Source organism: Pelobates fuscus, chromosome 12 (assembly GCF_036172605.1).
Source record: "Pelobates fuscus isolate aPelFus1 chromosome 12, aPelFus1.pri, whole genome shotgun sequence".
NCBI lineage: Eukaryota > Metazoa > Chordata > Amphibia > Anura > Pelobatidae > Pelobates > Pelobates fuscus.
Window position 1 is genome coordinate 141,263,544 of NC_086328.1, and position 19,217 is coordinate 141,282,760.

A 19,217-nucleotide genomic window follows, 5' to 3' on the forward strand; every position below is an offset into this window, starting at 1 on the left:
GGCAGTTATTATTATTATATACAGACCCCCCATTGTACCGGGTAGGGGCAGTTATTATTATTATATACAGACCCCCCATTGTACCGGGTAGGGGCAGTTATTATTATTATATACAGACCCCCCATTGTACCAGGTAGGGGCAGTTATTATTATTATATACAGACCCCCCATTGTACCGGGTAGGGTCAGTTATTATTATTATATACAGACCCCCCATTGTACCGGGTAGGGGCAGTTATTATTATTATATACAGACCCCCCATTGTACCAGGTAGGGGCAGTTATTTTTATTATATACAGACCCCCCATTGTACCCGGTAGGGGCAGTTATTATTATATACAGACCCCCCATTGTACCGGGTAGGGGCAGTTATTATTATTATTATTATATACAGACAGCTCATTGTACCGGGTAGGGGCAGTTATTATTATTATTATTATATAGAGACCCCCCATTGTACCGGGTAGGGGCAGTTATTATTATTATTATTATATAGAGACCCCCCATTGTACCGGGTAGGGGCAGTTATTATTATTATTATTATTATTATTATTATTATTATATTGAGACCCCCCATTCTACCGGGTAGGGACAGTTATTATTATTATATACAGATAGCCCATTGTACCGGGTAGGGGCAGTTATTATTATTATATACAGACAGCTCATTGTACCGGGTAGGGGCAGTTATTATTATCATTATTATTATTATATAGAGACCCCCCATTGTACCGGGTAGGGGCAGTTATTATTATTATTATTATATAGAGACCCCCCATTGTACCGGGTAGGGGCAGTTATTATTATTATTATTATTATTATTATTATTATTATTATTATTATTATATAGAGACCCCCCATTGTACCGGGTAGGGGCAGTTATTATTATATATAGACAGCCCATTGTACCGGGTAGGGGCAGTGATTATTATTATATACAGACCCCCCATTGTACCGGGTAGTGGCAGTTATTATTATTGTTATTATTATTATTATGTACAGAGAGCCCATTGTACCGGGTAGGGCATTTGTTATTATTATTATTATTATATAGAGACCCCCAATTGTACCGGGTAGGGGCAGTTATTATTATTATATACAGACCCCCATTATACCGGGTAGGGGCAGTTATTATTATATATAGACAGCCCATTGTTCGGGTAGGGGCAGTTATTATTATTATATAGAGACCCCCAATTGTACCGGGTAGGGGCAGTTATTATTATTATATACAGACCCCCATTATACCGGGTAGGGGCAGTTATTATTATATATAGACAGCCCATTGTACCGGGTAGGGGCAGTTATTATTATTATATAGAGACCCCCAATTGTACCGGGTAGGGGCAGTTATTATTATTATATACAGACCCCCATTATACCGGGTAGGGGCAGTTATTATTATATATAGACAGCCCATTGTACCGGGTAGGGGCAGTTATTATTATTTTATTTTATTTTAAATTCTTTATTTTTGAAGTGCGTAGGTTTACAACGTTCGCTTGTGAGGTACCCCAAAGGCAGTCCTCTAGCGTAGTAAAAACAGTTGAGTGCATAGGTACTTGGTAGGTCAGGCACATTTTTGTATGGTTATAAACAATATTGATGAACTTTGCTTAGGTGTTTTCTTAACATAACATAAATTAACATCGCTTTAAGGTACACGTTTAAAGTAAGTTATTATTATATATAGACAGCCCATTATACCGGGTAGGGGCAGTTATTATTATTATATACAGACAGCCCATTGTACCGGGTAGGGGCAGTTATTATTATTATATACAGACCCCCATTATACCGGGTAGGGGCAGTTATTATATATAGACAGCTCATTGTACCGGGTAGGGGCAGTTATTATTATATATAGACAGCCCATTATACCGGGTAGGGGCAGTTATTATTATTATTATTATTATATAGAGACCCCCCATTGTACCGGGTAGGGGCAGTTATTATTATTATTATTATTATTATTTTTATTATATAGAGACCCCCCATTGTACCGGGTAGGGGCAGTTATTATTATTATATACAGACAGCCCATTGTACCGGGTAGGGGCAGTTATTATTATTATATACAGACAGCCCATTGTACCGGGTAGGGGCAGTCAGGGCCGGCACGTCCATAAGGCGGCACAGGCGGCCGCCTTAGGGCGCACCGGCTCCGGGGGCGCAAGATTTCAGTGACCGGCAGGAGGGAAGCTCTCCCTCCTGCCGGCCACCATCTCCGCCCCCAGTGCGGCAGGGCTGCGATCAGGCGCTGCGAGGGAGCTCTAACCTCTCTGCTCTGCTCCCTCGCGCGCTGTCTGCTGATGCCGCGGGAGCCGGAATATGACGTCCTATTTCAGCTCCCGCGGCATCAGCAGACAGCCCGCGAGGGAGCAGAGCAGAGAGGTTAGAGCTCCCTCGCAGTGCCTGATCGCAGCCCTGCCGCACGCCGCCCAGCAGCCCCACTGGACCCCAGGGAATGATCCACACCAGCTCTCCAGGTAGGGAGGCTGGATGGATATTATTTATTTATTAAAATAATTTGTGAATGTATGTGATGTGTCTGTGTGAGTGTCTGTGTGAGTGTGTGTGTGTGTATGTGTCTGTGAGTGAGTATGTGTCTGTGTGTGTGTGTGTGTGTGTGTGTGTGAGTGAGTGTCTGTGTGTCTGTGAGTGTGTCTGTGAGTGAGTGAGTGTGTGTGAGTGTGTGTGAGTGAGTGAGTGTCTGTGAGTGTGTGTGTCTCTGTGTGAGTGTGTGTCTGTGAGTGTGTGTCTGTGTGTGAGTGTCTGTGTGTGAGTGTCTGTGTGTGAGTGAGTGTGTGTCTGTGTGTGTGTGTGTGAGTGAGTGTCTGTGAGTATGTGTCTGTGTGTGTGTGTGTGTGTGCGTGCGTGAGTGTATGTGAGTATGTGTCTGTGTGTGTGTGTGCGTGTGTGTGTGTGCGTGAGTGAGTGTAGGTGTTACTATGAGTGACTGTGTGTCTGTGAGTGACTGTGTGTGTGAGTGAGTGAGTGTATGTGTGTCTGTGAGTGTGTGCGTGAATGAGTGTATGTGTCTGTGAGTGACTGTGAGTGTGTGCGTGAGTGAGTGTATGTGTGTCTGTGAGTGATTGTATGAGTGTGTCAGTGTATGTGTGTGTCTGTCAGTGTGTGTTTGTGAGTGTCTGTCAAATCAGTGAGAGTATCTTTGTCATTGAGTCTGTGTGTGACTATCAGTGTGTCTGTCAATGAGTGTCAATCAGTGTGTGTGTGTCAGATCAGTGAGTCTCTGTGTTTGTCATTGAGTGTGTGTGACTGTCAGAAGAACACTAAGGGACAGGGAAGGGAGGGGACCAATAATGGACGGGGAGAGGGGCTGGTTAAGAGGCACATAGGTGAAGATGTTATTTTTGAATGGGGAGGGGAGGGGGGGGGGCGGAAAAATACATCTTCGCCTATGTACCCAAAAATCCTTGCACCGGCCCTGGGGGCAGTTATTATTATTATATACAGACAGCTCATTGTATCGGGTAGGGGCAGTTATTATTATTATTATTATTATTATATAGAGACCCCCCATTGTACCGGGTAGAGGCAGTTATTATTATTATATACAGACAGTTCATTGTACCGGGTAGGGGCAGTTATTATTATTATTATTATTATTATATAGAGACCCCCCATTGTACCGGGTAGGGGCAGTTATTATTATATATAGACAGCCCATTGTACCGGGTAGGGGCAGTGATTATTATTATATACAGACCCCCCATTGTACCGGGTAGGGGCAGTTATTATTATTGTTATTATTATTATTATTATGTACAGACAGCCCATTGTACCGGGTAGGGCAGTTGTTATTATTATTATTATATAGAGACCCCCCATTGTACCGGGTAGGGGCAGTTATTATTATTATATACAGACCCCCCATTATACCGGGTAGGGGCAGTTATTATTATATATAGACAGCCCATTGTACCGGGTAGGGGCAGTTATTATTATATATAGACAGCCCATTGTACCGGGTAGGGGCAGTTATTATTATTATATACAGACCCCCCATTGTACCGGGTAGGGGCAGTTATTATTATTATTATATACAGACCCCCCATTGTACCGGGTAGGGGCAGTTATTATTATTATATACAGACCCCCCATTGTACCGGGTAGGGGCAGTTATTATTATTATTATATACAGAACCCCCACTGTACCGGGTAGGGGCAGTTATTATTATTATATACAGACCCCCCATTATACCGGGTAGGGGCAGTTATTATTATATATAGACAGCCCATTGTACCCGGTAGGGGCAGTTATTATTATTATATACAGACCCCCCATTGTACCGGGTAGGGGCAGTTATTATTATTATTATATACAGACCCCCCATTGTACCAGGTAGGGGCAGTTATTATTATTATATACAGACCCCCCCATTGTACCGGGTAGGGGCAGTTGTTATTATTAATTATTATTATTATTATATACAGACCCCCCATTATACCGGGTAGGGGCAGTTATTATTATATATAGACAGCCCATTGTACCCGGTAGGGGCAGTTATTATTATTATATACAGACCCACCCATTGTACCGGGTAGGGGCAGTTATTATTATTATTATTATTATATACAGACCCCCCCATTGTACCGGGAAGGGGCAGTTATTATTATTATATACAGACCCCCCCATTGTACCGGGTAGGGGCAGTTATTATTATTATATACAGACCCCCCCATTGTACCGGGTAGGGGCAGTTATTATTATTATATACAGACCCTCCCATTGTACCGGGTAGGGGCAGTTATTATTATTATATACAGACCCCCCATTGTACCGGCTAGGGGCAGTTATTATTATTATATACAGACCCCCCCATTGTACCGGGTAGGGGCAGTTATTATTATTATTATATACAGACCCCCCATTGCACCAGGTAGGGGCAGTTATTATTATTATATACAGACCCCCCATTATACCGGGTAGGGGCAGTTATTATTATTATATACAGACCCCCCATTGTACCGGGTAGGGGCAGTTATTATTATTATTATTATATACAGACCCCCCATTGTACCGGGTAGGGGCAGTTATTATTATTATTATATACAGACCCCCCATTGTACCGGGTAGGGGCAGTTATTATTATATACAGACCCCCCATTGTACCGGGTAGGGGCAGTTATTATTATTATTATTATTATTATTATATACAGACCCCCCATTGTACCGGGTAGGGGCAGTTGTTATTATTATTATTATTATTATTATATACAGACCCCCCATTGTACCGGGTAGGGGCAGTTATTATTATTATATACAGACCCCCCCATTGTACCGGGTAGGGGCAGTTATTATTATTATATACAGACCCCCCATTGTACCGGGTAGGGGCAGTTATTATTATTATTATTATATACAGACCCCCCATTGTACCGGGTAGGGGCAGTTATTATTATTATTATATACAGACCCCCCATTGTACCGGGTAGGGGCAGTTATTATTATATACAGACCCCCCATTGTACCGGGTAGGGGCAGTTATTATTATTATTATTATTATTATTATATACAGACCCCCCATTGTACCGGGTAGGGGCAGTTGTTATTATTATTATTATATACAGACCCCCCATTGTACCGGGTAGGGGCAGTTATTATTATTATATACAGACCCCCCCATTGTACCGGGTAGGGGCAGTTATTATTATTATATACAGACCCTCCCATTGTACCGGGTAGGGGCAGTTATTATTATTATATACAGACCCCCCATTGTACCGGCTAGGGGCAGTTATTATTATTATATACAGACCCCCCCATTGTACCGGGTAGGGGCAGTTATTATTATTATTATATACAGACCCCCCATTGCACCAGGTAGGGGCAGTTATTATTATTATATACAGACCCCCCATTATACCGGGTAGGGGCAGTTATTATTATTATATACAGACCCCCCATTGTACCGGGTAGGGGCAGTTATTATTATTATTATATACAGACCCCCCATTGTACCGGGTAGGGGCAGTTATTATTATATACAGACCCCCCATTGTACCGGGTAGGGGCAGTTATTATTATTATTATTATTATTATTATTATTATATACAGACCCCCCATTGTACCCGGTAGGGGCAGTTATTATTATATACAGACCCCCCATTGTACCGGGTAGGGGCAGTTATTATTATTATTATTATTATTATTATATACAGACAGGCCATTGTACCGGGTAGGGGCAGTGATTATTATTATATACAGACCCCCATTGTACCGGGTAGGGGCAGTTGTTATTATTATTATTATTATTATTATTATTATATACAGACAGGCCATTGTACCGGGTAGGGGCAGTTGTTATTATTATTATTATTATTATTATATACAGACAGGCCATTGTTATTATTATTATCATTATATACAGACCCCCCATTGTTATTATTATTATTATTATTATTATTATTATTATATACAGACAGACCATTGGAATGTGTATTAGAATGTTACCTCAGACACAATCAATGACGTCACCCGGCCATGTGATTTTTGTCTTTTTTGTCCGTGTTAATAAAGTTGTTGATGGTTGCTGGGCTGGCGCATGCGCGCTGCGGGCCGACTCGGATGACACACTGTCAGACGGTGCGATCAGAGTCAGGAAGTGGGCGAGCAGAGGGAGCGGAGTCCGGAGCCAGCTGGGAACCATGGCGACCAGTGTTAGCACCCAGCGGGGCCCGGTGAGAGGCAGTGACCGGGGCTGTCTAATGGGAGGGAGGGGGAGGGTAATATGGGGGGGGGAGATGGAGGGTAATATGGGGGGGGGGGGGGGGGGAGATGGAGGGTAATATGGGGGGGGGGGGGGGGAGATGGAGGGTAATATGGGGGGGGGGGGGGAGATGGAGGGTAATATGGGGGGGGGGGAGATGGAGGGTAATATGGGGGGGGGGGAGATGGAGGGTAATATGGGGGGGGGGAGATGGAGGGTAATATGGGGGGGGGGGGAGATGGAGGGTAATATGGGGGGGGGGGGAGATGGAGGGTAATATGGGGGGGGGGGAGATGGAGGGTAATATGGGGGGGGGGGAGATGGAGGGTAATATGGGGGGGGGGGAGATGGAGGGTAATATGGGGGGGGGGGGGAGATGGAGGGTAATATGGGGGGGGGGGAGATGGAGGGTAATATGGGGGGGGGGGGAGATGGAGGGTAATATGGGGGGGGGGAGATGGAGGGTAATATGGGGGGGGGAGATGGAGGGTAATATGGGGGGGGAGATGGAGGGTAATATGGGGGGGGGAGATGGAGGGTAATATGGGGGGGGGGAGATGGAGGGTAATATGGGGGGGGGGAGATGGAGGGTAATATGGGGGGGGGGAGATGGAGGGTAATATGGGGGGGGGGGAGATGGAGGGTAATATGGGGGGGGGAGATGGAGGGTAATATGGGGGGGGGGAGATGGAGGGTAATATGGGGGGGGGGAGATGGAGGGTAATATGGGGGGGGGAGATGGAGGGTAATATGGGGGGGGGAGATGGATGGGGGGTAATATGGGGGGGGGAGGGAGATGGGGGGTAATATGGGGGGGGGAGGGAGATGGGGGGTAATATGGGGGGGGGAGGGAGATGGGGGGTAATATGGGTGGGGGAGGGAGATGGGGGGTAATATGGGGGGGGAGGGAGATGGGGGGTAATATGGGGGGGGGAGGGAGATGGGGGGTAATATGGGGGGGGGGAGGGAGATGGGGGGTAATATGGGGGGGGGAGGGAGATGGGGGGTAATATGGGGGGGGGAGGGAGATGGGGGGTAATATGGGGGGGGGAGGGAGATGGGGGGTAATATGGGGGGGGGGAGGGAGATGGGGGGTAATATGGGGGGGGGGAGGGAGATGGGGGGTAATATGGGGGGGGGGAGGGAGATGGGGGGTAATATGGGGGGGGAGGGAGATGGGGGGTAATATGGGGGGGGAGGGAGATGGGGGGTAATATGGGGGGGGGGGAGGGAGATGGGGGGTAATATGGGGGGGGGGGAGGGAGATGGGGGGTAATATGGGGGGGGAGGGAGATGGGGGGGGGAGATGGAGGGTAATATGGGGGGGGGGGGAGATGGAGGGTAATATGGGGGGGGGGAGGAGATGGAGGGTAATATGGGGGGGGGGGAGATGGAGGGTAATATGGGGGGGGGAGGGAGATGGAGGGTAATATGGGGGGGGAGGGAGATGGAGGGTAATATGGGGGGGGAGGGAGATGGAGGGTAATATGGGGGGGGGGAGATGGAGGGTAATATGGGGGGGGGGAGATGGAGGGTAATATGGGGGGGGAGGGAGATGGAGGGTAATATGGGGGGGAGGGAGATGGAGGGTAATATGGGGGGGAGGGAGATGGAGGGTAATATGATGGAGGGTAATATGAGGGGGAGGGAGATGGAGGGTAATATGGAGGGTAATATGATGGAGGGTAATATGAGGGGGGAGGGAGATGGAGGGTAATATGAGGGGGGAGGGAGATGGAGGGTAATATGAGGGGGGAGGGAGATGGAGGGTAATATGAGGGGGGAGGGAGATGGAGGGTAATATGAGGGGGGAGGGAGATGGAGGGTAATATGAGGGGGGAGGGAGATGGAGGGTAATATGAGGGGGGAGGGAGATGGAGGGTAATATGAGGGGGAGGGGCAGATGGATGTTCCTCATACGAAAGGCATCCACAAAATGCCATTATATTATCATTGGTATGCATACTCATGGTTACCACTAACAATTTAACAACCTTTGCAGTTTATCCTTTGTTTTGTTGAAGTTGGTTCAAACTACTGTTTATCTCTACATTTTCTTCTCTTCAAAAGAAACAACTCTACCTCACCCATTTGCAATAAAAAATCCGCTTTAGTTGCCTTTCAGTACTTGCCACGTAGCTCCCTATGCTGCCGCCCTACCTCCCTGGCTGAGATCATCAAGGTTGATGATCTCAGCCAATCCAGTGCTTCCCCACATGGAAAATTAAGTGGTTGGTTCATATGCGTGGCAATCAAATTCTCTCTACTATGAGCAGCCTTTGATTGAAAGCAGAGTCTGACACGGTTGCAGGGTTAAAAAATCAGGGGCATGGCACCCAAACCACTTCATTGAGATGAAGTGGTCTTGGGTGCATATGGGAGGCAAGTATAAAAATAAATTCCAGCACTTCCTTTTGAACGTAGTGTCCCTTTATTCAGGTGCACAGCAACGTTTCAACCGCTGCAAAGGTCTGTATCACAGAAAGCTCTCAATAAATACTATACAGGAAATTGGAATATTCTCACATGATCTATTCCAGGTCCCGTGACAAATTACATGAACCGAGAACCATAACAAAATCAAAATGTGAAGATATGTAATGGTCTTATTCCATGCCAGGTATATATACTAAAAAGTATTACAATTACATGCTAAACGAGGACAAATCTAAAATCACACAACTTACAAAAAATGGCTCATCTACGAAGCAGTGTTGTAACCGCAGCTGGTTCCCCTATTTAACACTAGAACATGTTAATGCATTGAATTTAGCAGGGCTAACCGTACAGATATCTTGGCTAACGTGTTTTATATTGTTAAAGTTCCTCTATTTACAATATATAAATAATAATACAATAAAAAATAGGGATTGTCTTGGAAGCAATAGTTTTCTTAAATATAAATATAGACATAAATTAACTTAATCCATTATAATAATTTACAGCAGAGTATACAAGATTAAAGTACATGCTTCCAATAATCAATAAAATAGAATAACATAGCCTCTCAGTCATGATAAAATGGAATAGCGTCTATGCATCCAAAATTTACTTCATCGTTCCATTATTATTAACACATATTTATACCCTAAAATTTTCAATGAGGTCATGTTAGACCCTACCTTAACTTGGCAAAGATACAAGTCCATGTCCATTAACACGGGAACATCTTAATCGGTTTGTTGTTATGACCTAGACCTATTATCTATATTTAGACTAAAACTAAAGGTTCAAATACGTGCAGTGGTGAGATTCCTAGCGCTTGTTAGATCCGAGTATGGCAGCTGATACGTCCCAAACCAGAGTCTCTTCTCTCTAGGCGTAACTAGGTATAGGTCAGGAAAGCGTACAGGCAACAGCAAAAATAGAAATCATAATATACCTCTAGGTATAAAGAGATCCCAGAAGCCTCAGTTCCCCAGTCTAGTAGCAAGCTGATGCGGATTGTTAAGTGTGGGAAACCCAAATACTGCCATGAATAATAGTCAGGAAAATAAAATTACGACAAGTATGAATACATTTTTCTCATTCCTGGCTAATCATGGCAGCATTTAACTTATGGGGAATGCCCAAGCAGTAAAAATACAGGAAGGCAATACATGCCCAGAAATCTTTGATATTTTTATTATCGACTGGATGTTTCTTCAGATGCGGATACACAATTTGGCTTTTCCGTCTTAAATTCTTGTAAATTTCAAAACAAAGTATTACTTTACTGAGAGGGTAGTGGATGTATGGACTAGCCTTCCAGCTGAAGTGGTAGAGGTTAACACAGTAAAGGAGTTTAAGCATTCGTGGGATAGGCGTAAGGCTATCCTAACTATAAGATAAAGCCAGGGACTAATGAAAGTATTTAGAAAATTGTACAGACTAGACGGGCCGAATGGTTCTTATCTGCCGTCACATTCTATGTTTCTATGATAATGACGTATAAACGTTTTCAGTGAAGACCAATTCGCTGCTTTGCAGATGTTCTCTGGTGAAACTCCATATTCTGCAGCCCATGAGTGTGCACGTATACCCTTTGGAACCAGAACACCTTGAATCTTATACGCTCTTCAAATGGTAGAGACTGCCCAGGATCAGAGAGTAGACGCAGAGGCAGCTGCTCCTTTACCGGAACCCAAGGCATAACAAAGAGTTGAGATTTTCTCCATGGCTTAGTTCTTTGAATATATGCTGAAGGCATCTCTGAAGATCCAGCTTATGAAACTTTTTTCTTCCTCAGAATTAGTTCTGACAGGTTCTGACAGTAAACTGGAAGAATAATCTCCTGGTTTATGTAATATGGAGAGACCATTTTAGGGAGAAATTCTGGTCTGGAACAGAGAATAACCTTATCATAATAGAATGTAGTATAGGTTCTTCCACTGAAAGGCCCTTTGTCTGCCATCCTTCTAGCTGATGTTAGAGCTAAAAGAAGTAGAGTCTTCTGTGTCAAGGATAACATAGAAATGTATTCCAGTGGTTCGTATGGATTTTTCATTAAGGCCTGTTGGTGGTCTAATCCTGATGACTGCTTTTAATGAAGCGAATCACCATGGGGTTTGTCTGCCCATCTGATGCCTGAAATGGCAGAGATAGCGGAACAATGAACCTTAAGGGTGTTCAGGCTTAGGCCTCTATCCAAACCTGCCTGTAGAAATCCCAATACCTGTGAAATGGAAGGTGATTTTAGATCCTTAACATCTACTTGAAGCCATCCAGCAAAGGCCTCCCATATCTTATAAAACGTGGAGGAAGTAGATGTCTTTCTGGAGCACAGTAAAGTGGAAACCACTTGAAGCATGGAAGATGAGAATTGTGAGCTGTGGTAATTAGATCTACTTGTGCAAGACCCCATTTCTGGACCAGTTGCTGAAAGACTTGTTTGGAGAGTTGCCATTCTGTCTTCTTCACCTGATGTCTGCTCAGGAAATTGTCGACCGTATTCTCCTTTCCCGGTAGTTATATAGCACAAAGGCCTGCTATATTTTTCTGTGCCCTTCATCAGATCCCAACTGGAGCGACTATCAAAACATTGTTGAGATAATGGAATATTGCCACTCCCTTCTTTCTGAGTAAGGAATAACTGTTACCAGTACCTTTGTGAAGGTCCTTGGGGCTGTGCTGATCCCAAATAGCAGTGCTTGAAACAGGAAATGTTCTTCATCTATGCAGAATCTGAGGAATGCAGAATCTGTTGAGCTGTCGGAATATGGAAGTATGGGTCTTTGAGATCCACTGATATCAGCCTGTCTCCTTGATGTACCACAGGTACAATTGATTGTGGAGACTCCATTGGGAATTTCTTCATCCTCAGATGTATGTTGAGTTGGTGGAGGTCTAAAATGGGTCTCCATTTCCCCCTGGCTTCTTCACCAGAAAGAGAGGGGAGTAGAAACCTCAAAAATTCTCGTTTTAGTACATGTACCAATCACCTGTTGCTGTAGAAGGTCTCCTGTGTAATGAAGCAAAGCCTTCCTTTTCACAGGATTTAAGGGTAAACTTTTTTTTTTTTTTTTTACAAATCTTGAGCAGGGAAAATCCATGAATTCCAGAGAATAACCTTCTGTGATTATTGACCTTGCCCATCTGTCTGGGATCTCTGCCCAGACCCTTTGGAAATCAATGTCTTATTCCCACCAAAGGAGTCTAGGTGTAGTAACCTTCAGAATTGCTTGTTAGAACGAAAGGAAGAGGCAGTTGACTTTCCTCTAGTGGACTTGCTGGTTTGACCACTTCTCCAAGAAGCTGGTCTGTAGTATTCTCGGCCAGGTCTGTATGCCTTGCTCTCTCTATAAGAAGGGTGTTCTCTGTAAGAGCCACGTTCTTGTGGCGGTCTTCTATCTTGGGGAAGTAATACTTGTTTGACGTCTAGTGCCTTCTTGATGGTTTCTTCAAGAGGTTTTTCGAATAACACCTCTCCTGAAAATGGTAGGAAACATAGGTTATGTTTTGAGGCATTATCCGCCCCCCACGATCTTAGCCATAGAGCTCTTCTGGCTGCTACCGAAAGGGCTATAACCTTCTACATGACCTTGATCATGTCTGTGGAAGCTTCTAAAAAACATTCACTGGCTAATCTGACCTCCCTCAATGAATCTGCAATATGGTGTCTTCTATGTCCAGGATCCATGATCTTCGTGTTCTAGACATGGCAGAAGTAAAAACTGCAGGATGACATCCTGTTCCAACTGCCAAAAAAACAAACACTTTGAGAGGTCTGCATCTATTCTTTTCTCCATTAAGTCCCTTAGTGAAGCATTGCGATCAATAGGAAGGATAGAGCGTTTAGCCACCTTGATAACTGAAGCATCCACCTTAGGATTAGAGGTCCACAACCTGGACTCTTCAACCTGGACTCTTCTTCTCAGATGGGATATAGCTTATAAAGTCTGCTTTGAAGAGAAAATATTTTTTCTGGAGTAAGCCACTCGTTGCGTATAAATTCCTTTATGGATTTAAGAAGGTTTCTTTCTACTGAGACACTCTGAAGTGTCTATACGTGGCTTAGGTTTCTGGACCCTCATCTGGTAATTCCAGCGTTCTTCTTACCAGAGTAATCAGACGTTCTATAGCCTTGGAGTCTAGCGGGCAGGAATATTCATCTTCACTAGAAGACATAGGTTTTAGATCCAGGGATCCTGAATCTTGTCAGAGTGATCAAAACCTACTTGTGGATATTCACATCTAGGACGCTTGCCTCTGTGTGATTCTGCTCTTCTCTTGGGCCCCCTGCCTGTTTGATCCATGAGGCTATATCCTGAACTGAGGTAGAAGCTTGGGGAAATTGTTGGAACTCCGATTCTCCAGCAACCCGTGCGAAGCACCTTTTGCAGAGCATGCAGTTGTCCAATGGTCTGGAATCCCATCCTGCACAGGCTTACGGTTTATCCCTTCTCCTAGAAGATCTAGGGCCGGACCGGTCTTGAGAGCTGTAAATACAGAAGTAAAGAGGCTGTACCCTCTAGTGCACTCTTTATTATGGAAGATTAATATAAGAAAAAAAAGTTAATGATGCCTAGCTATTGACTATTGTTGCAGAATGATCCATCATTAGAAAGGAAAAAACTGGCTAAAATAAAATTGAATGTAGGTTAGTTGAAATTCTAATAGAGAATTTGATGAAGAAATAGAATAAAACCTTTTTTACCTGCAGAGTTATTGAGTCTTGAACCGCAGCGAGCACTTCCAGCATCCAAAACTATGTAATTATACACTGCCGCTTTAATTTTGCGGTAAAAATTAACCTTTACCGCCATTTTATCTTCTGGCGGGGATCGGACTACTATTAAAAAAATCATCCTATGCGTAGGCGTCTGTGCTCTGATGAGGCTCCCAGGGGTCCCCAGCTACAAAGAGGTGGGTTACTTGTGCCTGGTCTTCCTACAGAGGGAGGCTGACCTCTTAAGGAAAGGGGTTATAGTCATACCCAGGTGAGCATAAAATAAAAACCTTTTGTATTAAAATACAAGCGGTCCTATCTAGCTAGGAGGACAGGAAAAAGACTGGGGAACTGAGGCTTCTGGGATCTCTTTATAGCTAGAGGTTAATTGATTATTACAATTATTTAATTGGTATTCCTGTCCTATTGGCTGAATAGCCAGGAAAGGGGAAATGCATGGCTAAAACAAAGCATTTGACGTGTGCCTCCTGTTCCCAGCCTTTACCAGACGGATATAAGAAGAAAATCTGTGTCCGTTGTGCTAAAGAGGTTTCAGACTAAGTAAAAAAAAAAAAAGTGGAAGTCTCATCTTTCATGTCTTGATTCCAAAATGGCTTACAGCGAACATTTGTTGACTTAGAGGCCGCTCTACTACCAGCTCAGTCTTCTGTTCAACCAAGTTATCCTCCCTATAAAGAGAAGAGTACACGTTTTGAGGTTCCAGTTAGCTCTGAATCCTCTTCTAATGCCTATTCTTCTGAAGAATCTAGTGATTCCTCTGAGGAAAATTGCTTTCAGGGAAGAAAAGATATTCAGGAAACAAACCTTTTTACTACAGAAACAAGCAGTCTTATAGAGATTTCTTTTGTTGGTACTCATACAAGAAAAATCAAAGAAGACCATTTTTCGTTTGATAAAGGGAAAAGGAATTTTCCGGAGGAAAAAAAAAAAACCCTCTATTTTCATACAAGATTGTACTTAGACGCTTGTTTTGTTGCTATTTTACCTGTTGGTGTAAAATTATTGTAATAGCGCTATTATTGCATATTAAGATCCAAATGGCCCATACAGAATGGAGCAAAACCATTAGGCTCCATACAGGGTCACTAGGACTACAAAATCTGAAAATTACACACTATTTAACAATGTCCAGATTTTGCAATTTAGATCCCGACTGAACACCACCAAATGCTTCAAATCTGTGCCCGGATTTAAAGAAGTAAACAAATATTTGAACTATTGGATGGCAGCGCCAACAGTAAGTGGACAAAGTTAAAAATACTTGGCAGCGTGAGGGGTAATTATGTGGCGGCTTGCTAGTCCAAACATTAAATGGTTGGACCCCAATATTACTATAAAGGTTAAAGCTCCCTACTATATTTGCTCAATATTTAAAGAGACACCATAGTCACCAGAACAGCTACAGCTGCTAGACAGCCATTAGAAGAGGACTTAACCCTGCAAGGTAATTATTGCATAATTGCTGCTCAGCATTAACCCTTCTGTGGATTAGGTTGCTGCTTGGCACAGCTTTTCCTGTGTGGACAGTAAATGTCATTAACCACATTTCTATAAGCGGATGAATACGTGACAATAACACTGGACAAAGGTTGGGGTTATCCGGTAAAACGGGTAAAAGACCTCTTTAGTCGAGGATTTCGTTCTACGGGAAATATTGAAGGACACACCATTCGGAACAAAAATATGTGCTTTCCAGTCCAACGCCCTGACATCAGTGACGCGTTTACATGAAAGTAAACAAAAAAGCATTGCCACTTTTTCAAATAACTGTTTAAGCGAAAGCTTGTGATTTGAAGGCCAAGCTTCCAAAAAATTGAAAATCACATTAACATCCCAAAAGGAAGAATATCAAGCTTGTGGAGGTAGAGAAAAACGAATGCCTTTGAAGAGTCTACCCACAAAGGAATGTCTACCAATAGGGACAACATACAAGCCGCCCGTATGACCAGCTGAGATTGCTGATCTATAGAGATTTATGGTACGAAAAACCTTGCCCTCTTCAAAGAGCGGAGTAAAATAATGTAAGACTGCTTTTAGAGGAGCCGATACGGGATCCAAGGATCATTGTTGTTTGCGAAACATCCTCTACAGCCCAGGGTCCCTGGAAATTAGCCACGCTATAATATGACGCTGGCCCTGGTCGATCAATTCGCGACTCACCCCTTCTGGATTGGTCAGAAGGGAAGGCCTGTCTAGTATTATGCGAGGAAAATCTATTGACCTTTCCAATAGATGTGGGAACCAATGCTGAGACTGCCATAATGGGGTTATCAAAAGCAGAGTCCTTTGGAAGAAACGCCAAGGTCCGGGTTATAAGATTGAATGGAGAAAAGGCTTAATTCCTTCCCGTGGTCCAGTCTTGTAGGAATTCGCCTGTCGCTAGTGCTTCTGGCTCCGGTCTCCTGCTGAAGAACTGTGGGAGTTGGGTATTCAGAGGGGATGTGAAGAGATCTATGTATAGAGGTCCCAAAAGTCAAGAAAGATGTAGAAAAACTGATGGATGGAGGTACCAATCTCCTGCGTCTCGTAGGTATCAAGAGTTCCAGTCCACTGTAGTATTTTCCTGTCCTGGAATATATTCTGCTATCACCACTATGTTGTGATGTAGGCAATAATGCCAAAACTCTCAAGCCATGACTGCTAAAATTTTCGACTTCGTTCCCCCCAGGTGATTGATGTAACGCACTAATACGTTGTCCATCTTGAGGAGGATTGAGCAGGAGATGCCGGTGGGAGATCTAGACAAAGCTGCGTATGGCGAAGGATGCCGCTGGTAGATCTAGACAATGTGCAGAAAAGCCTCTTTGGTGGACCATCTGCCACTGGAAGAAACGTTCCCACATTGTGCACCCCATCCGTGTAAGCTAGCATCCGATCCTATGACCAGATCTGGAGTAGATCCCAAAATCGCCCACCCGTTCCATGATTCCATGTGGCGTGCCACCATGTCCGTTCCTCTCTGGACTCCTCATCTAGTGAAACACAGGTTTTGTACGAGTGACCAGAACGTAAATATGAAGCTTTGAGTTTTTGCAGATTTCGATAATGTAGAGGACCTGGAAAAATAGCTTGTATTGCCGATGCCAGTAGTCCGATAATTCTCGCTAGTTGTCTGAGAGAAATGTCTGGAAGATTCATAAGACGTCTGATCTAATTTTTAAAAAATTTTTATTGATGTGATTTTGTCGTTTGGTAGACACATTTGTCAAATCTACATGGAATCCCAATAAATCTATGCATTGGGAGGGGAGAAGGACCGATTTTTTTTTTTTTTTTTTTTTTTAAATCCCAAATTTTGGAGAAGATGCGTTGTCCAAGACAGGTGAACACTAAATTAGGATTGTGACTGACACAGGAGAAGGATGTCGTCTATATAATTATTTTATTTATTAAGCGCACTCCTCACATGCGTAGAAAGGAAATTACCGGCTTCAGAACTTTTGTGAAGCACCAGGGAGCAGAGGAAATGCCAAATGGGAAAACATACAAACTGGTCGTACTCTGCCTCCTTTCTTGGGGACTAGAAAAAAGTTGCTCACAAAACACTCTGTGTCCCAAGGGATCTGCTGAATTGCATTTTTTGATGCCAATTCTAATTTCTTGCAAATTGAAGGTTGATGGTCGGCGGGCATGATCATCTAGCGAGGAGGGAGCACCTGTACGGGATGAGAGACTAACTCCAACTGATACCATTGTATTGTTTGCAGAACCCATACATCTGAGGTTATAATCGTACATGCCTGGTGAAACAGTGCTAATCTGCCCCCCGCTCTTACATGGGGAAAAAATGGAATAAGCGATACTCACCATAAGGTCGTCTGCAGGAGACTGACCCCTGTGGTCCATGGGAGCTCCAGGGATGTTCTCGAGAAGGGAAGAAAAAGGTATAATTACGCTCCTCTATAGGTCTTTGCGTATTAAAGGCGCCTCTGCCGTCTCTGAATGAGCCCTGAAATCCACTGCTGGACAGACTGCTCCTACCTCTTCCGGTCACTCCAAAAACCTAAGGTGCAAACACTCTTTTCATAGAAGTTTGTGCTTGGTCAAGTGCTGTAAATTCTTTAACATACAGACCTAAATCCTTGATAAAGGATTCTCTAAAAAAAGAAGGCCCTTAGCAACCGGTCCCAGCTCATTGGTCGCCATACTGACCAGTTTGGGCTCAATTTTTTATAGGATTGTCTTGTGGCATTCGGTGGACATGCTGTATTCGCATTTTCTCACCATGCAAACCTAACATTGCAACCAACCCTTTGTCACCTCGAAATCCAAAGGCCATCGGATTCAACAAGCTCATAAAGCTTAGCAATATTGCTAAAGTGAGAAATCAAGGCTTTCCTTGGTTTCCATCCCGACTTGTTCAGGAACTGAACCAACTGAGGGTCAACATCCGGTAAAATGGGTGGGCATTCAGCTCTAAGCTTGCTGCGACCCTCCTTAGACAACAGCTTACGCACTCTTAAGTGGCAAGATATTGAGCAATGTGCTCAGGAGGCCAACCACTCAGCTGAACGAGGGTGGCGCAGATTATCTGGGTCAAACAAGGGATTACCCTGTGGGCCCCAGAGACCGCTGCCATTGTTCACTTCGAGAGGCTCAGAGCCCTGAGCTCGGTGGAAGAGCGCCATCATCGACAGCCTAATGCGTGTCATTCAGGACAGGACAAACCTGTTCATCTGGAGCGGAAATAGTATTTTTCAGTTTACACAGGGCCTTGCGGCCTGGTTGCGCTAGGGTGGCGACTAATGGGGCCTGATTACTCTAAGGGCCACAGCTCTGTGCCTGTATAAAGGCCTGGGTGATTGTGTAATGGAGGATGACATGACACACATTGCTGAGGCTAGTGCCTTATTAATGTTGTGACGTGGAGTCGAGGAGGGATTGGAAATCCTCCAATGCCATCAGGCTGGCGTCATCCCCACCAGATGGGGGAAACCCCAGGCAAGGGTAAAGTGGAGCCAGAAGGCCCATCACCCTGAGACTGCATAGTCTGTATGGGTAGAAACACCTAATCAAATGACAAGTAATAATACTTATGTGCTACTATATACTAGACTAGTATGAGCAGTCACAGTACTCGGCAAGTGCCACTAGTAAGTAGACAAATACTAATGTGTCACCCTATGCAAAAGCACTAGTTAACAATAAACCTAGGGAGAAAAAACATGAAGACACAATAAAGGTGGTGACAGGATAGCATAATCCACACACCACAACTTACGCACTGTTGACCAAAAAAAACACTATGCAGTCTGGGAATGCACCAGGGAGAGGTAGGAAACGCTCCAGCAAAAGGGAACACAATATTCGTGCT

At 44.1% G+C, this 19,217-nt stretch overlaps 1 protein-coding gene across 2 annotated transcripts in view; it reads left to right on the forward strand.

Moving 5' to 3' along the window:
• The first annotated feature begins 6,573 nt into the window (after positions 1–6,573).
• TOLLIP (toll interacting protein) overlaps positions 6,574–19,217 on the forward strand; it is a 56,885-nt gene continuing 44,241 nt past the window's right edge. For both annotated transcript variants that reach the window (XM_063438517.1, XM_063438518.1), the window contains exon 1: positions 6,574–6,706. In XM_063438517.1, the coding sequence (XP_063294587.1) occupies positions 6,674–6,706 (33 nt within the window). In that variant the 5' untranslated portion in view covers positions 6,574–6,673. The remainder of the gene's footprint in view (positions 6,707–19,217) is intronic.